The 24,371-nt window shown below is 38.7% G+C and overlaps 1 protein-coding gene across 4 annotated transcripts in view; it reads right to left on the reverse strand.

The window, feature by feature from the left end:
• The window catches only part of LOC6583703 (neurobeachin), a 185,485-nt gene that overhangs the window by 125,963 nt on the left and 35,151 nt on the right, over window positions 1-24,371 (reverse strand). The window contains exon 2 of one of the 4 annotated variants that reach the window (XM_002009332.4): window positions 11,809-13,320. The exons of the other annotated variants lie outside the window; for them this stretch is intronic. Within the exon in view, the coding sequence (XP_002009368.2) occupies window positions 13,294-13,320 (27 nt within the window). The 3' untranslated portion in view covers window positions 11,809-13,293. Of the gene's footprint in view, window positions 1-11,808; window positions 13,321-24,371 lie in introns of those variants that run through there. 4 annotated transcript variants of the gene reach the window in all.

The raw sequence follows: 24,371 nt of genomic DNA on the forward strand, positions 1-24,371 counted from the left end.
GCCTTTGACAGCAGCAGCAGCAACAACATCAGGCAGTGAGCAAAAGGGAGACAGAGATAGAGAGAGAGAGAGAGAGAGAGAACAGCCAACAACAATGCCAAGTCAAAGTCATTGGCGGCATTTTTGTGGTTTGTGTGTCTCGTTGTTGTTGTTTTTGGCGCTTTGATTTCATTTTTTCGTTGCTTTCGTTGTTTTTTTTTTTTGTGTTATGCTGGCATTTTTCCCCTTAGCCAACACTGGCAAAAGGTATGTAGCAATGCGGTCAGCGCTTGGCGACCTTTAAACAAGCGTCAGCATATTTGCTCTACACGCTCATTCATTGGCCTTTTGCAACACTGGTGGCGTCAGCCTTATCTCATGCTGGCATGACCCTAATTTAAAGCCTTGCCATTTAAATGCTGAAACCAAGTGGGCAACTTAATTAAGTTAGATATATTGAGCTTCTACTACTAATAGTCTGACATAGTCAATGCAACGTAGTTAGACAACACTGGCTTGTACGATAATAAATATAATAACGGATTTTTAGCAGAGTTTTGCCATATTTGTATATAAAGAAACTATATTTTGCAGGTGAGCTAAATTTTTTTATTTGGCTCTCGTTATACATAGCTTACAAGGCTTTTGCAGCATTAGACAACACTGGTTTTCATATTTTTATATGTAACTAGCTTCTAAAACACGCTACTGACGAAAGATGAATCATATGAAAATGGGAAGTACATGAATATTATTATATAAGACTTGAACAGGCGTTACACAGCACTGGTTTTCAGTAAATTTCTGACTAGAGATTTCAAATTTGAAAAGAGAGCTTTTAGGTATGACAAACATGTTATTAACACTACTTACATAGATCTCCCCATGTTACACTGTGGAGCTCTACTGCACTACCCTAGTGTTTTTCAACACTGATTGTTAATATACTCCGTGAAATCACAGGTAGAGCGAAATCACGCTCATACGTGAATACAAATTTGAATATGCATGAATTTTATATACTCAAAATATTCGTACAGGGTATTCTGCTAGTCGTTGTGACTTAACTTTTGCTGACTTTTGCTGGCTTTTGTGAGGCGCTGATTCAAGTTTAAAGTGGGCGCAAAATGCGCAGCAACGATGCTGCTGTTGATGACGTCGACAGCTCAAGCGTTTGTTTGTTTGCTTATGCAAGTGACAACAGCAACAACAATAACAACAACAACAACATCATCATCATCAAAAAAACAGTATCAAAGGCAGCAACAACAATGCGAGTTTAATAAACATCATTTAATTACAGCCACAACAAAAATGAGCAAAAAAACAAAAAAATGCCACAAAATGCTTAATGCTTGAGACCTAATTCGAGCCGGCTGCCTGCCTGGGGTGCTCGACTAAAAAGCTCTGTCTGCGTGGGCGTGGCCCGCCAACAGCGACGCCTTCTTAAGTAATTTGTGTAACTTTTTTAATTATTTACTTTGCCGTGCAACTAATTTACAAAAAAGTAACACAAAAAAAAAAAAAAAAAAAAAAAAAAACAACAACAAACAAAATAACATGAAACGAAATGACAACAAAGAAACAACGATAACTCTGCAGGCGAAATGCCTCACAGCTGTTAGCCGACTCGCTGACGGCAGACGGTGCTGGCAGGCGGTGCGAGGTGGTGGTTAGAAGCTGCTCCTGCTGCTGCTGCTGCTGTTGCTGTCTTGCTAGCTGGCAACTGGTTGTTTGCCCAAGGTGTTGGCCATCGATTAAAGCCGTGATAAGTGCGACACGGCACAGCGACAGCAAAGAGAAATGGCAATCAGGTTAGCTAGCTGAAAAACTGCAATTGCAAGTGAGAAACTGATAAGAATGCTTGAGCAACGATTGCTGAACAAAGCCAGCTTTAATTGCTGTAGAGCTGCTGTGAAATGGCAATGCTGAATAGGGAAATTGCAATTGCATATATACATACATATATCTATATATATATATATATCGGAGAGAGAGAGAGAGAGAGAGAGATATTCTCTAGAGAGCTCTATCGAATGCAAATTGCAAATTAGAATAATTCAAAGTCATTTATATGATTGATGATTTTATTGAATAGTAAAGTAAAATAAAGCGCAGGAAAACTCATTAATTTGCATAGCTACGCCATGACTGGTTACATAATGACGGATACACGAGTGCTCGACTTAAGGCTGCTGTCTTGTTTTGAATAGACATAAGAATTCGATATTATATTATATATTATATTTCTCCATATCTCTGTTCTTCTCTCCATATTTCTCGCCTTCTCTTTCCATTTTTCTCTCTTCCTTTATCTCTGCTTCCCTTTCTCGGCTCTCTACTTTCAGTTCATCTAATTTCTCTACTTCTTTCTTTGCTTTCGCAAATTTCCCAGCTCTCTCCCCTCTCTCCCTTCACTGTCAATTTCATCTTGCCTCTCCTCTCTTTTTCTGCTCTCTCTCTCTTTCTCTCTCTCTCGTTCTCTCTCTTTTACCTCTATATCTGCTCTCCCTCTCTCTCCCGCTCTGTCTTTTACCTCTTTTCCTGCTCTCTCTCTCTCGTTCTCTCTCTTTTACCTCTTTACCTGCTCTCTATCTCTCTCGTTCTCTCTTTGGCGCTCTCTTTCTCTCACTCTCTTTCCATATCTCCACTCTTTCTACTAACTCTTTCTCTCTTTCTGTGTTTCTTTCTCTCTCTCTCTCTCTCTCATTGTATTATTGTATTATTGTTCTTTTTCACTCTCTTTCTCTTCCCCTTTTTTTTGTCCCTACTCTAACTTTTCTCTCTCCTTCTCCTTTTCTTTTAACTATCCCTTCTTCTCTATTCCCCCACTTCGTTCACTTTGTCATTCTTTTCTTTTACTTCCTATATCTCTCTCACTTTCGCTGTAACTCTTTATCCATCTGTTTCGATACACACACACACACACACACACACCGGGCAGACAAATGCTACATAATTTCTTACATAATGAACCAATAATTATATGATTTCCATGCCATCAAGATAAGAGACAACAAATCCCACAAATTATTGAATTCATATCAACTCTTCAATTATGCAACGACTAAACGTAATACGGCTAGAAAGACCGATAGGTAAAGGGGGAGGGGGCAGGCACATTTACGTGTGTATATTTCGAGAGCAATTCAAGACTTCAAGTCTTCGATTGCCTTAGCTGCTAATTGCTTGGCTGGCGAACCGCTAACAGGGCTTAAGGCGCTTAACCAAAAGCCCACATTAATCTAATAAAGTGTGGACTAGGCGCACCGCGCTCAGGTGTAGCCTATCTATACCTGTATATGTATGTATGTATGTCGGCTATAAATTGCAAATGGGCTCCAATGTCATCATATAAATCACGTGCGAAGTTGTGTGCAGTGTGCGACGGCGCCCGAAATTCGTTGCCAACTGCTATATAATAATAATGAGCTTTTTGGCGAGCGAACGGGCTGCTGGGCCATTAACTAACATTTGAAAATGTCAAAGGGAGTGCCTATATCTGTGTGTGTGCGCATGTAAGGAAGCTGGACACACACGCACATAGGATAGCAAGTTGACTGTGCGCGTGTCTAATGTGAAAAGAAATTAAATGGAAAACCAACAAAGCAGTAAATCTTCAAGCACAACAAACAACACTCGAAAGCAATTTAGTTGGGCGCCGCCCAAAGGGAGCTGCAGTTGCCGGTGGGCGGGGCAACTGGAGCGCTGCCTTGCCAGATAGCAAGGACAAACACGAGCACCCAACAGCGACGACTGTCTGGCTGCCTGACTGCCTGGCTGCCTTCTAATTTCGCTTTTCAATCAGAGCGCAGCAAATTGCGCGACGAGATTGCATGGCATTAACTCTTAACGACAATTGCAAGTAGCAGTAGCAGTATTAGTAGCAGATACAACAGCAGTTGCAGTAACAGTAACAGTAGCAGTAGCAGTAACAGTAACAGTAACAATAACAGTAACAGTAACAGTAACAGTAACAGTAACAGTAACAGTAACAGTAACAGTAACAGTAACAGTAACAGTATCAGTAACAGTAACAGTAACAGTATCAGTAACAGTAACAGTAACAGTAACAGTAACAGTAACAGTAACAGTAACAGTAACAGTACCAGTAACAGTATCAGTAACAGTAACAGTAACAGTAACAGTAACAGTAACACTAACAGTAACAGTAACAGTAACAGTAACAGTAACAGTAACAGTAACAGTAACAGTAACAGTAACAGTAACAGTAACAGTAACAGTAACAGTAACAGTAACAGTAACAGTAACAGTAACAGTAACAGTAACAGTAACAGTAACAGTAACAGTAACAGTAACAGTAACAGTAACAGTAACAGTAACAGTAACAGTAACAGTAACAGTAACAGTAACAGTAACAGTAACAGTAACAGTAACAGTAACAGTAACAGTAACAGTAACAGTAACAGTAACAGTAACAGTAACAGTAACAGTAACAGTAACAGTAACAGTAACAGTAACAGTAACAGTAACAGTAACAGTAACAGTAACAGTAACAGTAACAGTAACAGTAACAGTAACAGTAACAGTAACAGTAACAGTAACAGTAACAGTAACAGTAACAGTAATAGTAACAGTAACTAGATCTTCCACGGATTTAAAATAGATCCAAATCAAACAGTTCTGCAGTTCTAATTGAGCCACAAATAGACCAATTAATTATATGGGAATGCTCATTAGGAGGTCGTGGCTAATTGGTTTATATAATTCAATTAGCTGCTTGTGGAACATAAGCGGGTATTATGCAATCAGTTACGAATTAACTGTTATGCTCACACTTGTTTCATTCTCTGAAAGCTAAGAAGTTGGCCAACTTTTCTGAGACTTTCTTTGTTCAGTTGTATCTCTTGGCAAATATCTGGCATTTCGTAGAATAAACTTAAGCTATATTTTCTGGCTATGCAAACGTTTGCATTTCGCTCTAAAAATACACCCGAAAATCTTCTGGATAGCGATGTGCACTCAATAAAGATTTCACTGTATTTGCTGCAACAGCAATCACAGTACAAACAACGGCAACAGCTGCAGCTGCTGTTCGCATGGAGCATGCAGAGCAGCCGCAAGTTAAATAATCAATTCAAGTGTTGAGTGCGGCTGATGTGGCGTATGCGTAATGCGAGCGCGTAAATCAGACAATACGCTGCAACGCTTTGGCACACACACACACACACACACACAAACTCAGACGGAGAATTACACCTCTCTGTGTAACGGGTGTGAGAGAGAGAGAGAGAGAGAGCGAGTGACTTGGCGCACTTACATCCAATTGCACAAGCTGAATGCGATACGCATTTAACCCCAACTGCCATGCCATTGCGTCTGTGCCAGTTGCTCTTGTCTTTCAGCTCAGCTGCCACAGTTAGCTGCAGCTGATGTTGCCACTGCTTCTGCTGCTGCTGCTGCTGCTGCTGCTGCTGTTGCCTTGCATACTTTGAGGCGCCACTGGGTTGCTGCAGCGGCGCCACAAAAGCAAACAAAATGGCTGACATTGTTCCAAAAGAGCGCAATAAAAACAAAAAACAGTAAAGCACAAACAAGTGCGCTTTAGAGGCAGCAATGCCCGACTACCAGATACCCTGAACTCTAATCAGTCCAACTAGCGGATACCCTGTGCTCTACGTTGAGCTACTTCTACAGACATTTTACTGTATTAGGGTATATAAACATCAGCTACATTGTGTACTTCTAAATTGATAGCCTAATCAAATTATCGATTTGTATCGAGAACATATCGATAAGAATATTATGGAAATTGTTTATAATGTATAACAATATTTATATAGTTTTTATAGACAGATGTTCAGACAACCTTGGCAAGACATGCTTAGCTCTTCGTTCTGTTCGTATTTCTGTTTCTTATTATCCAAACCATTATACCCCACCTCCCCATTTTCAAAGGTGTTCAGGGTACAAAAACATGTTTTTAACAAGCTGTTTGCTGCAGCACAGTGGCAATGACTGTCATATGTGTATATGCATATAATTGTATATACATATATAAAGCATTTCTTGACATTAGATAATATATTTAACTATAATACGAATACTTAAGCATTATCCTCTTAATTAGTTCAATTTAATTTTTTTTTCCCCCTACTTTTCCTTCTAAAGACGTAGTTTTTCAAATGAATTACTATAAAGTGGAGAATAATGCTGAAATTTCACTCAGAGCTTTTATCGCGTAATGCAATAAGCTAAAGGCTAAGAGCATTTAATATATCAACTGATTTGATGATGTGCTTGGAAGTGCTTGAGTTAATGTGAAAAAAAATAATATACATATGCATATATAAATATACATATATATATAAGTATGCTAATTATCTTCTTCTCAGTAAGACTTCTAGAATACATTCCATTCAGAATGGCAACACTAGAAAAAATATTCACATTTAAGAATGTTAGACAAAGTTTAGTTTTCCCACTAACTCCAGCCATATGTAAATAATCAATATTTCTAGGAGAATCTACAAACTTTGCATAGTATAGTAAATATCAGTAAAATTATGAAATTTACCAAAACAAGTGAAAGATAAGTGAAGCACTAAAAACTCGACTACAAACTAAAGTCGGTATCGAAAATCTTCAAAGATGTATGCCATGTCAACTATACCACTGTACAACACACACACACACACACACAGACACATACATGCACTACCTTCACACCAACTGCACTCACACACACACACACACAAGAGCATCAAAACATTTGCACGCAAAGAAAAGTGCATTCAGGCACGTTAACACCAGGACGCTGCTTACGCTGACGATCTGGCTGCTGCATATAATAATGTGCACTGCCGTCAGTCAGCCAGTCAGTCAGCCAGTCAGTCAGTCAGTCAGTCAGTCAGTTAGTCAGTCAGTCATTCAGTTATTTATTCATACACTCACACTCACCCACTCACTTATTCACTTGGCCATCCACTCGCTTGCTTCTTCATTCATTGCGATGGCGTTGCTTTTGTTGCTCGCTCATTTTGGGTTCAGTTGACTAATGTTTACAGCTGAGCCTTGAGCATATACATATACATGCAAACACACACATACACACACACACACACACATGCACACATCTTACACATGGCTGAAACGCGTCATCGCCCAAGTCTTGGCGACAGGCATTGAAGACCTAAGCAGATGAAAGTCTTTAGCCAAAAAGTAGAAACCAACACGCCTGTTTATAATGATGTTGCCAAGATGCAGTCAAATATGTATGTATATAGCTATATATGTATACCTATTTACATAGCTGCATGTATTTATTTATAGCTCAAGATTTGTTTATATAAATTATATATGCATAAGCATGCACAGCCAAAAATAAAAGCAAAATGCTTGATTGAAAAAATATTCCAAAAACTCAAATAATTTTTTTTATTGTATTTTAACTACATTATTTGTAAATTGTATTTCTGCATTTTTGAAACAAGTAAAAGTCATTTATCAAACTGAGCTTGTGCACTGTTGAATAGTTTACACTCCAAATGCCAACTCTGAAGTTCTGCAACTTATTTTATGTCAGAAATATTTAAATTTCTATTTTACACTGAAGCAAAGAAGAAAAATTGTTAGACCACATCTAAAAATTGTTTCAAATTCTATGGCTTTATTATTTTTATTTTTAATTTCTTTTTTTTTCTGTGATTTTAAAGACTATGAACTTGAATGCATGATCGAAAAAAATGAACTAAGGAAACTATAAATACTTTTAAAACAATTCAAGTTAATACCTAATTATAAATGTTATAAATAAAAACTACCGTAGAGTACCGATAATTCAAAATGGCAAGGGGATCAAATTTTCAACGATTTACACAGAAAATTATCGAGAATTATTGAGAACGAATTTCGGTTTCGGATCGGTTTGTTTCGATTTATCGCGATTTTCGATTATCCAGACTCGACTGTACCAAATTTAACTGAAATTCCAGCTTGAAACCGCTTTTAAGATGCTTCAAGTACTTTCGATACATATCATATATATTCCTTTTATGTTCAATTGATTATTCTATTAATCTTCTATTATTCTCCACAATGTTTCTCAAAGTGTTCGCGCAGTGTGCGGCTGCTGCTTTCGGCCAAACTGTGTACATGTCAAGTGCTTAATGCGTCTCAACCCAAAATAATGGCGACTGTCTCTGCGTTTTGCTCTAACGCCATCTCGTTTTCAGAATGAGTGTAAGTGTATGTGTGTGTGTGTGTGTGTGTGTGCGTGTCTTTAGTGCGCCTTTTTGTTATATAATAGAAAATCCTTAATAACATTTTCTTTACAATTGTGCACAGTGCGCGCAAAATGCTAAGCAAAACAGAGACAGAACGAGAGAAAGAGTGAGAAAGAGAGAGGCAGATGGAAAGGGAACGTGGGCATGGCAGTGACAGAGGCAGACGCACACACAGCGTACAGAGCTAGCTACACAGAGAGAGGGAGAGAGAGGGAGAGAGGGAGGGAGGGAGAGAGTTGTGATGGGAAGTTAGTAAAGAGGATAAGATTTGCGCTAGGCACACAGAAGCACAAATCTTTTTACGAGGCTGCCTCTTGAGTCGCCATCGTCACTCGCTCGTAAACATTTCACGCTTTGCCAAGCAATAAGTTTTCTCTTTTTAGCTACCTCTCGCTCGCACTCTCTGCACTCTCTCTCTCTCTCTCTCTCTCTCTCTCTCTCTCTCTCTCTCTCTCTCTCACACACACACACACTCTCTACCCTGTCGATCTGTTTTTTTGGTTGGAAATTTGCAGTGTTTGCTCTGTCAGTTTACTCTGTTTGCTTTTGCCAGCGCAGAAGTTCTCGGGCTGCTCCGCGCCTGACTTCATTCAGTCTCTGATTCGGTCAGCAGGTGCTATTTAGAGCCCTCACCTAGTTCAGGCACAAAACACAAAACAAAGCAAACGAAAACAAGCAACAGCAAACTAGGAAAGGCCCCAAAAAATTTAAAAAAAAAATAGAAAAAGGAAAAAAACAAAAGGGTAAAAGCCAAATTCCATAGCAATTCAGTTTGCTTTAACGCATTTCTATAGCCGGAACGAGGATGTTGCTAACTTGGTTATGGTTATGTTTGCTGCCATGTGAAGCGAATGCCAACAACATTCATGAATGTGTGTGTATGAGTGAGTGTGTTTCTGTGTTTAGTCTGCCTGCATTGGATGGCCAAATGAAAAGCTCAGTAGCAACTGTTTATTACAATGCAGTTGCTTTAACAAGTTAATTTGCGGTTGCCGGTAAATGAGACTTCTAGCTGGCTAGCATGAGTGTATTCATATTCGGGACAACTGAATAATTGAATAAGTCGAGTACCGTTGGGCAGGCAATTTGAAATCAAATTCCATTTCTAATTGGTTTGTTTATTGATGAGATAAGTGAATATACTCATGAATACATTCATGCAATTCAATTTATATCAATTAAAAAAAAAAAAAAATAGCAACAACAAATTTCAAGAAAATTATTTTAAAATTTTTTAATGAATAACCAAAATATTTATTCATCACTAAAAATTAATAATATGAATGAATACTTTGAATATATAAATAGATTCATTTAAATTGAAAATAAATAAATATTTATTTTTGCTGAATACACTCAAGCAAAATATATGTACACTCATGAATACACTCAAGCAAAATATATGCACACTCATGAATACACTCAAGCAAAATATATGCACACTCATGAATAAACTCAAGCAAAATATGTGTACACACTCATGAATCTGCTCAAACAATTCATAGATTCAATTCATACATGAATATACATAACTAATACATATTCAGTTTTATCCCATCATAGATGAGTATACTCACGAATATATTCACAAAATAAATGAATGCACATATGAATGTATTCAATATTAACCAGTGTTTAAACATATCAATACATTCACACAATGATCCACATAGAAATCAAATACACTCATACATACACTCATACCTCATACACTCATAAGTATACATATTCATTAACAACCTTTGAACATAGCAAGCGAATGCACTCATATGTTCAATGCACTCACTTTATAAAATATGTTCATATTCATGCAAACGAATAGGCGTATAACAGCTTAAGTACTCATTTAAATGAATACACTCAAAGCAGAAGCCAGACACATGTCCAAGCAGGATTTATGTGTGTCTAACGAATCTCTGATATTTCCTTGAAACGAACAACCCAACCGCACTCAAATCGAATTTCGAATATAATTGCATTTGCTCGAACAGCAGTCACACCGAAATCCTCTCTCCCCCTCCCTCTCTCACTCTCTCTCTCTCACTCCTCTCCCACTCGCACGCCTGCCAAGCGGAGCATATTAGGCAGATAAATCAAACCAAATGTGCGCTAAATTTGAGCCCAAATAGCCAAAATGGATGTCTGCTTGCCACTTAAATCGAAAGCTGTCGAAAGGCCCCAGAAACAGAAACAAAAACCACAGCAACAACAACAACAACAACAACAGCGGCAGCAGCAGCAATGACAACAACAACTAGAAAATCAACAAAAATGAAGAAAGAAACCGAAACTCCAAACTGAGAACCGCAAAATCCCAGGGCCAATCGGCCATCGTTCGATGCGGTGGCGGGGGAGCGTATGGAAGGTGGGTAGGTAGGCAATGGCAAAAGGAGCCAACAGCCTGCAAGAGCATGGCACATGTGTGGCATGTGCGGCATGTGTATGTGGCATGATGAAGCATGCTGCTTGCTTGCTTGCTTGCAGCGTGGAACGCTTGAAAACGCTTTGCTTTGCCTGTCATTCTTCGCCGTCATTAGGCGATAAATTGACCTTCACGCATGCTGCGCGGATGGGCGGGGGGTGGACCGCGCTGTAGATGGTGGGTCATAGGTATTTAAGAGGCGGCGCTTGGGGGGGAAGGCGACAGGGACAAGCCGTTGATTGCGAGCAATATAAACCTAGCCACTCGCCCAAATATATTCACACACACACACATGCACGCCATCACCCACACACACACACACACACATAGATAGACAGCCGATGACGTCTTGAGCATGCCCACAAAATGTGAATTTCTAGCACAAGTTCAATGTGTGTGTGTGAGTGTGCATGTGTGTGTGTGTGTATGTGTGCGTATGTGTGTGTGTGTTCGTGTGTTGACTGGAATTGCGGCAAATATGTTGTTGCCTTGCTGTTTGAAGCTGCTACACCTAATCCATGCTGCCACCCACACACACACACATACACACACACACAGTTACAGCTGAGGCACTCGCCAAATGCTTATTTGATAATCTACCTGTTATTGACCTCATTTTTCTATTTACGGCACACACACTCACTCACACACACACACACACACACTCACTTACATGCACAACAACATTCAGCTGCCGCCACAATTGAGGCTCAGCTGCACTTCAAAAGACTTAGATTGTAGTACCCCCACCCACCAGCTCGCCCACCCACCACCTCCTCCTCATCCCACCCCCTATCAGCCGCCAAAGCAGCTACAAAAGCGAATCACGAATCAACATGCAAGGCGCAAACTTGCAAGGCGCATGTACAGCATGCATGCATGCATGTATGCATGTGTGTGTGTGTGTGCATATGTGCAATATGCTTTGCTCCAAGTTAGTTTTCAATAAGTTTTTGTTAACTTTATTACAGTGTTAATTCGATGTAACTAACCAAATTTCGATGCTCTTCAACTTCAGAGTTTATAATGCAAATTTATTTTCTTTGTTGCTATGCAAAATCAATTTTCCACCTACTCCAAACTTATGTATATATGTATATGTAAAATATTTAAAGAAAATAAATAAATTTAAAAATTTCATTTTTTTTTTTTTTTTTTTAATATTTTATTTTTAATATATTTATATACTGCCTTTAATCCCATACAATCACACTCAAAAATTCGAATTTTATTTTAATTGATTAACTGATTGATTGCTGGTTATTTGCCTGATAGATTTTTCAGCTGTGCTGTGCTGTGCTTAAATATTGACAAAAACGTCCAACTATGAAATGCTTGACAAACAATAGATGATCGATGCGCGCCGCATGCTGAATTGATTCAGGCGCGATTTCGCATGCGAGTTTCACACGTGAAATGAGAACAAAAAGAAAATCAAAAAAAAATTTTTTTTTTTTTTTTAATTTCCATAGCTTAATTGAACGCTTGTGCGTATGGAAAGTGGGAGGGAGAGAGAGAGAGAGAGATAGAGAGACTGATAGAGCGAGAGCTGCCGAGTGAGCGAAAGATTATTTGAAATTCTGCGGGTAGCTCGGTAGCAATCTAGGCGTTAATATGCATGCGATTTAATATATTGACGCAGGCGGGACCCCGTTGTACGTGTGTGTGACAGAGTGTGTGCCTGTGTGCCTGTGTGCGTGTGTGTGCGTGTGTGTGCGTGTCACCTTTTGTTCAACAGGGCTCGATGGCAACAATTACAGCAACAAAAGCGCCTTTCGCCCATTTGCCGCACATGTTGAGCTGTTGCTATGTGTGTGAATGTCTCTGTGTGTGTGTGTGTGTGTGAGGGAGAGTTTATTGTGCACAGACGCTCATACACGCACACATGCACATGGCTAGAGCGTGCCACAAGTAACACCCATTCAATGTGCGTGTTCAATGGCAAATACAATGGAGTACCGTTGCGAGTCCATATATGCGTGTGTGTGTGTGTGTGTGTGTGTGTGCGTGTGTATGTGTGGTAAATGTGCAACAGCCGTTGTCACCAGCCAACCCCCGCCTCTCCTCCGACTCTTGCCCCTCCTCCATCCGTCGTCCACTCAGTCAGCCAACAATCGTTAACAAGCTCAGCCAGTGCCACTAGCCCAGATATATTTGCATATATTCCTTTTCACACCATCCGCACATTTTATACAATTTTCTGTTCGTTGCCAAAATGACTAATTTCACTTTTTGATACCCAGCAATAGCTGATGCAAAAGCAAGGGTAGCTTAGTTTTTAGCCACTTGAGTAAAAAATTTCATTTTCTAACAGCAAAATATATGTATAAACTTTATGAATTTACAGGCAGGGCATCGCTCAGTTGAGCATACCCGACTGCACATACAGCATCATCTTTGACGACTTTAGCTTTAGTTAGCTTATTCACGTCTGTTTGCCATTTCTAAACTCTCAATCAAACTGAACTAATTGCGCGATTCTGTTTTTCTGTTGGCTACTCAAAAGCAAATTGTGTAATTGTGTTAGAGGACCTCACACACAGAGAGATATATAGATACCTAAGTGTGTACAGATAACTTAATATTTGTATGATAAATGTGATACATTTTGAACAAAGTTTCATTGATACACTTACAGTTCATTGATCATATGACAAGATGCTGAGAACTTACCTAAAAAGAGAACGGAAAGAAAAATTTGATTAGTAAATCGATGTTTTTGATGAGCGCCTCACTTTGCGATTCTCATGAACACAAATAAGGCAAATAGAACTTTGATGAATATTAAATGATATACATCGTAGAGTATAGAAATTCATACACTCTATTCCTCTAACTTTCTTTCATATTCAACCTGCTTTCTCACTTTCTCTCACGGTCTTTTACTTTCTAGCTTACTAGCTGTGTCTCTCTCTCTCTCTCTCTCTCACAATATATTTCTATCTCACTCTTTCTCTGCCACTCTCTCTCACTTACTCATCTCTCTCTAAATCTCTCTTTAACCCTCTCTCACGGTCTTTCTCTGCCACTCTCTCTCATTCATCTCTCTCTAGATCTCCTTTTAACCCTCTCTCTTTCACTCTTTTTCACTCTCTCTCTCTCATCTCTCTTTAACCCTCCCTCTTTCACACGTTCTCACTCACTCTTTCTCTCTCTCTCTCTCTCTTTCTCTCACATACGGTCATTTTCTTCCTAACTTTCTATATGCCTCTCTCTCTAGCAAAATAATTCTGTCTCGCCCTTGTATCTCCTTCACCCTCTCCTTCACTCTGATCTCTATCTCTCACTCTCCGTCTAGCTATTTCCAACACTATCTCTCTCAATCAGTCTCGCTTTCTAGCCCTCTCTCTCTATCTCTCTCTCTCTCTCTCACCCTCTTCCATCTCTTAAATATTTATTCAATGCTTACATGCATTTCCGCTTCTTGATTATGTTTCAATGCATATTTAACAAGCACTTGCTAAATTCTGTAGAGCAGCTTCAAGACGTTCGCACTTCCGTTACCAATATATATGTATATACATAAATATTCATATAGACATACATACATTTCTATATATATGTATCTATGTTTTCATAAATTTTGCAGCTGTTCCGCTTACAAATATTGCAACTAGCTGTGGTTATTGCAATTGTTATGCAACCAAAAGCGGTAGACACAGAGAGATAGAGAGAGAGAGAGAGAGGGAGAGAGAGATAGAGAGGGAGAGGGAGTGGGAGGAGAAGCTGGAATTTGCATAAGTTGGTGGCAATGTAATTGAAAATATGTTTTCAACACCGCAGGCCATGTATATATGTCTGTCTCTATGTTACATACCCTACTTATACATTCATATCCAATCCAATCCAATCCAATCCAAGCCAAGCCAAGCCATAGCCCACCCTCTCGCCGGCTAGAGCCCCCTGCCACCTGCCCCCTGCCCCCTGCCCCCCTGCCTCTCACTGCCAAGGGCATGATGGCAGCACGACAAAAATCTCTGCTGCTGCTTCCTGTTCTTCTTCTTTGTCTTCATATTTCTTTGCTCTCCCCCTCACTCTGTCTGTCTCTCTCTCTCTCTCTCGCGCTCTCAGTTGAGCTGTGTGAGTATATTGAACATTCCCAAATACAACAAACAATGGCCAAGCGCCAAAGGCAGTAGCAGCAACAACAACAACAGCGGCAACAATGCAAGCAATAAATGTTCTAAACTAAAGACAGCAGCTTTACAACGCACACACACACACACACATATTCACCCATACATACTCACACAGACACACACACACACACACACACATTGTGCGAGCACAATGCATATGACAAAGTTGTTAGTCAAAGGTTTTGCAATACTCCTACGTTTGGATCAGTTGCGAAAACAAAACTTTGATTTTCACCCGCCAAAAGCCACCCACTGCGCACAGGCTAAGCCCCAAACACCCCAGAGAACAGCTCCAAATACTCCTCAAATCGGCTTCCCTTACTATTAAAAAAAAAAAAAAAGGGACTAAATTCTCCAATACGATTTTCTTATTGACTATTTCGCAAGCATATCAAATGCATTGCAAAAATAAATACACAGACCAAAAAAGGCTTAAAAACAAATATAAAAAATAAAATATATTAAAAAATTCCAAATATAAAAAAAAAAAATTTTAATGAAATAAAATATTTAAAAAAAAAAGCGTATATATATATATATATAAATATATATATATATATATATATATGTTTAAAAACATAAAATAGATAAATATATATAAGATGAACTTGTTTTCAAACATTTGTAATTAAAAATCCCAAACAACAAAAAAAAATAAAAAAATAAAAAAAACAGCCAAAATAAAAATGTAAAATAAAATAATTAAATTGGTTTAAAAATATTTCTAAATAAAATAAATAAAAATAGGAGACAGAAAAATAATTTTTAAAAATATCTATATATACAAAAAAAAAATAAATAAATAAAATAATCTAAATATAAAAAATTAAAAATTTCATATAACTATTTTTAAATAAAACTTAGTTTTGTAATTTTTGTTATCTTGAACCACATTTTTAAGACACGAGCAGCACACCACAGCAGAGTTGCCAGATAGCGGTAAAATAAGGGTTGCCTATGAAAATTGAAATTCTAATTGAATTTGTCCACCAACTTCGGAATAATTTTAATTGATATTACTAACAAGAACGAACTAACAGATATGGAAAAGGAACTTTCAGCAAGCGTATAGAGTTGCCAGAAAACGAAAAACAAATTTATGCTTTCCTCTATGATATAGGAAAAAATCGTAGTTATATTGATTGAAGCTTTTACAAGGCATCAGATTTCATAATATGATAGAGAAAATAATATAGAAAAAAAAATATATATATAATATAGAGAAAAAAAAATGCAAATTTGCATAACCATTTATATTTAATAATAATTAATATAATTTTATTATAAGTATAACCATTTATAGCTGAAAAGCGATAATATGATAATACTTACTATATATATTATATATATTTCATGCAAAGGACATCTGCTTTCATTCTATATAGTCAACAAAAAATATTCGAGAATTCACTTGAATTAGAAATGGCTCACAAATTTATTCAATACGAGCTCTGGACTCGTAAAGCTGTTGCTATAAATACGTAACTAGTTTTTGGCGCAGTGTAGACACCTACTCTATATATATAAATGGATATTTCGCTATAAACTATTTGAGCAACTTCATGTTCAGTGTATGGAGTTTTATTTGCTTGCTTTCGCTGAGCATGCTCCGATTTTGAATGCGGAACGGTTCATGGTGGATCAGAGTGGTTCATGGTGGTTCAGTGACGGTTCAGTTTTATTGTTATTTGTCTTATTTTGGGTTTTTTGTTTTTGGTTTTTTGAATGCGGTTTAGTTTTTGGGTTTGCTGCTGTGAGCCAGCTGCTTCCGTTTGGATCGCATACAAAATGCATAAGCTTATGAAATATCCAATGCAACACAGGAAGCTGCCCCATAGATGGTGGCTTGAGGGGGTTGCAGCAGGCCGAAGGAGGGGTGCATGTGGCATGTTGGCTAGTTGGCTAGCTGGGCGAACAGGAAACGCTGACGTCCATTGTCGAGTAGCTGTTGTTGTTGTTGTTGTTGTTGCTATTGCTGGTGCTTTAGCTTTAGCCAGCGGCAACATCTTCAGCAAGCACTGGAACCAGAACCGTCGAACAAAGCGCTAGATAATAACAAAGTAGAAGCCGAGCGAGAGCCAGAGTTAAATTTAGCTACTTTTTGCATATAGCCAGCTAGCTGCGTGTATTTCAATGTTTGCTGCTGCTGTTGTTGTTGTTGTTGTTGTTGCTGTTGCTGTTGTTGCTGTTGGCTTAAATTGAAGCATGGCCAACAATTTGTGAGCTGCATCCAAGAGCATTTGGCTCGGACTCTGTTAATACAATTGCCACACTCTCTGGCCAGAGTTTGGGGCTTTTGTGTTTTTCACTGTGGCACAAAATATGCTGGCAAATATTTTGTACGTATTTGTTCTTGGTTTGTTTTGTTTATTCTCTTGCTCTTGCTTTTGCTCTAGCTCTTCAACGTTTCGTTATTGTTGTTGTTGTCTTTTTTTTCCCTTTTTTTTTTTTTTTTTTGTGTTGTTTTTGGTGTTGTTTTTTGCGGTTTGTTTTCTCTAAAAAGGACTTGAGCCCCAGAGCTTTAAATGCGGCAAGAGTGCATAAAGTGTTACCACTCGGTCGGAAATGCCAGACGGAATTCCCAAAAGTTCACACATTTTTGAGCTAAACGAATTGGAGCAACTATCAAGTTTTTGGCATTCCAAAAATTGTTGCAAACAGAACTAAAGAGCATTAATTAACGTCAATGGCAAAGCCTTAAAATCCAATCAGCTTTCTAAGCAACACTCAACTCGTTGGGGTGATGCAACATAACTTGGCATTAAACGCAAAACTAGTTCACAAATTGTGGTTATGCTAAGGTGGGCTAAAGCGATGTGAACTAACTCAAGTGAAGTAAAATTAGTTAAGGTAGTTACTAGATCTCTCTACGCTTGTATAACCTCCTAAGATGCATTTACTAAATACTTATATTCAAATAGTTGCTCTGAACTAGTTTATATGAACTAGCTCAGGCCAAACAATTAAGATGAATTGCTAGCTCTTGAGATTGTCAACTCAAGAATTTAAGGTATGCTTTTGAGCATTCACATATGAATATTGGAACTAGTTCCATATGAAAAGTATATATACATGAACTAGTTCAGCTGAATTGAATATATATGTAAAGAAAGTGTGGCTCTCTAAGACATTCCAAGAAGTACACACTCAAGTAAATAGTTCACATGAACTAGCTCAAAGAACAGCAATGGAGATCTAGCATTGGCTTTTAAAACAATCTGTTCTTAACGTGAAGATGAATAGATTTGTGCTCTTAGCAAAATCTGATATGAACTTCTTCAAATGAGTCAAGTTACATGACGCTCTCTCTCTCTCTCTTACTCGTTCTCTCTCTGTCTCTCTCTTTCTCCCTCTATCTCTCTCTTTCTCTGTCTCTCTCTCTCTTACTCGTTCTCTCTCTGTCTCTCTCTTTCTCTCTCTATCTCTCTCTTTCTCTCTCTCTCTCTCTTTCTCTCTCTCTCTCGCTCTCTCTCGCTCTCTCTCTCTTTCTTTCTCTATCTTACTCACTCGTTCTGTCCCTCATCTCTCCCATTATTCTCAAACTTCAATCAGCCATAACCGTATAAGAGTTCCGACCCATTTCGAACTATATAAATACACCGTATGACCTCCGAGCTTATGGCAACGCGTTTGTTCAGCCTGATTAACTTGAGTATTTTAGCACATTTTTATCGTTTATCGATAACAAATATTGAAACATTGCTCAATCATAAAAAAAAGAGCCGAGGCAGCTCCACCTCCTGCTCTTCCTCATGGGCCCCACCTTATTAATCAAAGATCAGAGGTAGCGGAGAAAGGTATATTCCGATAAATTCTATAAAATATTTATGTAACACCTTTAAATTTAGCAACGGCTTCGTGCTCAGCCGCAAACGAATCCTTTTGTTATGCTAGCTGCGTCTTAAGGGTTTCTTTTTTACCTTTTTTTGCGATGACGGTTGGGTAATATCGGAAAGCAGCGGCCAGGCGGACGCTTTAAAGCCACCAGCTGAATGTCGAAAAGTCTGAAACTTTATGGGCCAGAGTTCGGTGGGTTTTTAATAATTTATAAGAAACACAAGGCTAACGAAAGGAACAAACAAACGTCAGCGGCAACAAGACCAAACAAGAACGAAACGAGCCTCAAAACAAGCCAACATAACAGACGGACAGTCCGAGCCGTAGCAAACAACGTAGCAAGCAACATACACAAAACTTCAATGGAATGTTCGCTCACATAGCCGAGCACATGTTTCGGGCTTGCATACGTTGTTTGACTTTTCGCAGACGCTTGCCACGTTTCAAGAGTGCTGTAAGAGCCAGAGAGGATTGTCAAGAGTTTTCTAGACATGATTATTATACACTCTTTCCCAAGTCTTCATTAACAGCTATTGTTAATATTTACATAGTCTTAACAGAGTAGCTATGTTAACCATATGTTAAGCGCCCAAAGTATAAAAGATATGTACCCACATCTTAATTGCAAGTAATACCAAAAGCTTTTCTCAATTACATATATTCATATGTTAACATTTGAAGCTTCAACTCTACAAATTTCCCTAGCTCGCATTAAAATCTTAACATTTTACTGTGTTACTGCTATTAACATTACGTATACATCAACTGTTAATCTAGCAAGCGCTTCATTTCTAAAGCACACTAACAGTTGTTGCTTCTTAAGCAAACTGTTACTTAACATATAATTCTCTACTTAAGCATAGTTCGTTTAGCTTACTTAACAGCTATGTTAAGTACTTTACAGCCCAATAAATTTATCGCTAAAGCAAACTAATTTCTTAACCCATAGTGGTAGAGAAAAAAAAGCAGCTTGGAAAATATAAGGAAAACGAAAAATCGTTAAGCAATATAAGTAGTAAGTGCATTTCGACTATCGTAATCCCATTGCGAAAACTTATTTTTTCTGTCTTTTTTTGCCCTCCCCATTTTTCGGCCAGCGCAGAGGGAAGGCCGCGACGTGGCAGACTAAGTGCTCATCCTTCATGCGCATCAGCATCCTTTGCAGCTTATCTGCGGCACACAAACACAGACTCAGACATACACACACATACACACACATACACACACACACAGAGGCACACAGGCACATGGCACAAGGCATAAAGTTCGTTATTTTCGTTATATTACGAGCAGAACTAACCGCTCCTCAGCTGCCACGCCCCCTGCCAACAGGCTTTTGCGCCCAGCGCCCGCTCACGTAGCCATTTTAAGAGCCCCGGAAAAACTACAGCATAAAATTTCCAATTTGCTGGCATTGCTTGACTTTTCGGTAGCCGAAAAACTTGGCCCGTGTCCGGCGTAGTCTATGCCGCATATGCATGTACTTTTTATAGCAAATATGTATATATCTATGTATGTGTGTATTGATGTATATGTGCACATATATCAAATATATATGTATATAGACACATATTATTATACACATATATATTTAAGCTGCTGCATTGGCCATTGAGTGAAATATATTTGAAAAATTTGCAATTACTATTGGATTGAAGAGCTGAGAAAATATGAACATAAATGATTATACACATATAATTTGTATATAGACTGTATACATATATATTATGTACATATACCTCGAGATCAGCTATAGCGATCTTAATTAAGTATTGTAGATAGCTAGATCTAACTATATAAAGGACAAATGTTTATCAAGATCTTCTTTGACTCTAATCAACTTACTACATATATGAACTATATATGTATATGTACATATAAGAATCAAGTGATCCAAACAAAAAGTCCATTCTATATTTAGTACCTAATTCTAGAAAGAATCAAAAAGAGTCTTAACAAAAATGAGAGAGGAACAGAGAGAGACACAACATCTATGGTTCTGATATGGTTCTGAACATATTTGCAAAAACTTTTTCAATTCCTATCAATATCCCAAATGAAAACAAAAAACTATAGATTCTAAACATAAATATGTTCTATCTAACTCTAAATGTCTTTTTATTCGCTTGTTACATCCACCTAAACTACTTCCTAATCTAAAACTACAACTAAAGTGCCTTCTATATTTTCACTTCATATATCTATATCTTTCATCTTCTTTAAAACAAATCCCCGCTTAAACGCATTGCAATTCAATCAGCAGCGCATCGTTTCACTTAGCGCAGCTCCACTGTAGCCGCCTTGGGGCACAATCGTTACGAAATTGAGTTGCACGAGGAGGAGCATAATTGTGTGTGGCGCTCTATGAAACGTGAATATACGGTAGAACTGTTTCATGTCTGCAAGGGCATTCAGCATGCTCCAATCTCCTAGCTCCATTTTCTTTTGCACCAACGCCCACCCTAGCCTCCACACCGCCCCTACCCACCCACCTACCTACCCCACCATTTTGTTTTTGTCTTATGATCTGTATGCAGGCAAAATGGCGGCTAGTGCGCTGCGCTTTTGTATTGAATTTGAGCAGGAGCAGGAGCAGGAGCAGGAGGAGCAGCAACAGCAATACGACAGTTTCCCCCTACTCCCCCCTTTTTTATTTTTTTTATTATTTTTTTTTTTGTTGCAGTAGGGAAGCTGTGTAAGGGTGGTCGGCGGCGGCATTCGCCTGGTTGGGGGCGTGCCAGGGCTAATTTTGCGCAAATAAAAACGCTGAAAATACAATTTTGGGGCCACTTGAGCGTCTCATTTTGAATTCATGGGCCGCTGGATGCTGGGCGCTGCTCGGCCCAGCCGGACTCAGTTTCCTTTGCCTTCAATGCTCGCTGATGCAGGAAGAACGAGCATATTGATTGGGTGTATAGTGTAGCTGTAATTTTGAGAGTTAATTGAACGGAGATGGAGAAAGATAGATGGAGGCTAATGATCTCTATCTCTATCTCTATCTCTATCTCTATCTCTATCTCTATCTCTATCTCTATCTCTATCTCTATCTCTATCTCTATCTCTATCTCTATCTCTATCTCTATCTCTATCTCTATCTCTATCTCTATCTCTATCTCTATCTCTATCTCTATCTCTATCTCTATCTCTATCTCTATCTCTATCTCTATCTCTATCTCTATCTCTATCTCTATCTCTATCTTTTCACCTTTTCGCCGTGCCACATTTCGCAATAACTTTGCCCGCAAACGACAGCAACAACGACAGGAGCTGGCCAAAAAGTCGTGAGTGGTCGTGAGGTGAGAGGTTGAGAGGGTTGTTTTTTGGCTGGGTATTTGAGGGGGGGGGCGTCTGAGGTGTGGTAGGGTGTTATGGGTGCTATGGCCGCTGGCCATGCTTCACGAGCGTAATTGAAAGGCAGAGCCTCTACTTCTTCAGCTTCTACTTTTCTACTTTTACTTCTGTCGCCGTCGCCTGCTGCTTGGTAATTAAAAGTTCGCCTGCGCTGGCATTGGGACTGAGCTGAGCTGGGCTGAGCGGAGCTGAGCTGTTGTGGCAACAATACGTCAGCCGGTAGACGGCACCACCCAAAACGGCTGGTCAAAATAATAGCCAAAGGGCGCTCTCTGGCAATGGCAGCGCCGACTGAGGAGAGTTCAACAAAATCGTCATTTGCCACATTTGAAATAAGTTAAAGTTTTGTTGGCCAAAAGTTGGTGCTTTACAGCTACCAATCGAGCTGTTGGCCATTTTTCTTTGGGCAACAGCAGCAGCAGGAGCTGCTACGGAGGAGAGCGCCCAAAAAAAATGTGTTTAATTAGTGGGCGTGGCAGAAAATTAATTAAGACTACGAGCAAAGCAAAAAGGCAACGCCAACGCGTCTCATTATCAATTCAAGCCGCTCGCCGCGTCTCAGATTCAATCGTCTCGACAAAGGGGGATGCTTGGGTGGTTTGGGTGGCTTGACTGAATGCTGTAGTTGTTGTTGTTGTTGTTGTTATTGTTGTTGTTGTTGTTATTGTTGTTGTTGTTGTTACTGTTGTTGTCTAGAGCTGAAGAAAATCTGGAGACAAGCGGACCCATTCATTGGCCACGTCAAGCGGCATCATTCCATCGAGCTTCCACACTGAATCAATTCATCATTCGTGCATCATTCATCAATGTCATTTGTTTGTTTTTGCAATTGTTTGTTGCTGGGGCAGCGGAAAAGCAAAGACAGAGAGATGGAGAGAGAGAGAGAGAGAGACAGGGAGAGAGAAGTCCAAGAGCCTTTAGAATAGGTAAAGACAGCGTACCATGTCAGTTTCTACCTGGCTGCCGCCCACGCTTGCTCCCTCTTTCTCCCATTCTCCCACTCTCCCTCTCTCATTCACTCCCACGCTGCTTGTTGCTTGTTGGAAATCAAAGGAACGACATCTTCCCTTGATTTATCTACGCAAATATATTTATATATAATACTAAATATATATATTGTATATTTATTATATATATTCTCTGCCTGGATATTCAATGAAATTTATTAGCTCTGGCATTTGTGGCAGCTAAATTGATTTCAGCTACATTTGATCAATTAATTTGTAATAAATATTTCTGTGCAGAATTTTTCTCTGTTTCGAGACAGAGAAATCAAATATTTACATTCGGATTTCAGCTTAAGGCGCTTGTAAAAGGAAATTAAGCCAGTGCGACAGAGAGCCAGCGAGACAATAGATAAACAGTGAGCGAGAGCGAGAGCGAGAACGAGAGAATTGATGATTTGTTATGATAATTTTAGGCTACAAAATATGCTTTGATTTCTGGCCAATTTTCGGCAATTGCCTTCAATCATCCAAAAATATATGGGTTAAATAAATATGCAAAAGAAAACCAACAAAATAGACAAAAACAGATTCGATGAAAGCAAATAAACTCGTTATTAATTCGCAAGCAAAATATATTGTTTACATTGAGGAGTATATTGTGTTTGGCTTTTTTTCCGCCTGTTTGGGCTCTATGTGAAATAACAGCTGGAGGGAATTAGAGCTCTCTCTCTATATATTGTAACATGAAATGACTCTGCGAAACTGCTTAAATTACATAATATAACTAAGCCTTAGCATCATCATCTTGAGTGAAACAGATTTGAACTCATTTTAAGAACTTCGCCTACAAATAGTCTCTACTTGGCTTTTATTATTCAAGTGCGCCTCTTCGTATACACTAGGAGAGTGAGACATATATATAGCTGTTGCTGCACTTGGTCCCAGGTGCTGCTGAGAGAGCGAGACGGCATGTGCATCTCTCTTGAGCAATATAAATGAACCTATTCGTATTGCGAGACGATCTACCGAGGAACCAAGTAAATTGTAGAAGCGAAGCAACTCAGGGAATTTATTTTTTATTATTTGGGATTAATTATACCTTAATATATATACAGTCGAGTCTCAATCATTTCTACCCCGCTAATCGCCATAAATCGAAAACACATTTTATCCCCTTGTAAAAAATTTGTTCTCAATAATTCTCGATAATTTGAAGTTCATTTGACCAACTATAGAGCATTTGCTAGTTTATGCAAAAATTTCGGCTTTGCTCGAAATTTTGCACAATTTGCCACAAGGAATTCATCAAGTTATTTTTGTTGTTTTATTTTTATTTATTTATGGCTATTTATTTCTTTTTTCTTGTTTTTTTGTGGTTGAAAATCCATACTCAAAGTTTTACGCAAGTTTTTGCAACTTCAGTTGAACGTAAAGTTTTGGAATCTTTGGC

The sequence above is a fragment of the Drosophila mojavensis genome, unplaced genomic scaffold, assembly GCF_018153725.1.
Source record: "Drosophila mojavensis isolate 15081-1352.22 unplaced genomic scaffold, ASM1815372v1 contig_136, whole genome shotgun sequence".
In the NCBI taxonomy this organism is placed as follows: Eukaryota; Metazoa; Arthropoda; class Insecta; order Diptera; family Drosophilidae; genus Drosophila; species Drosophila mojavensis.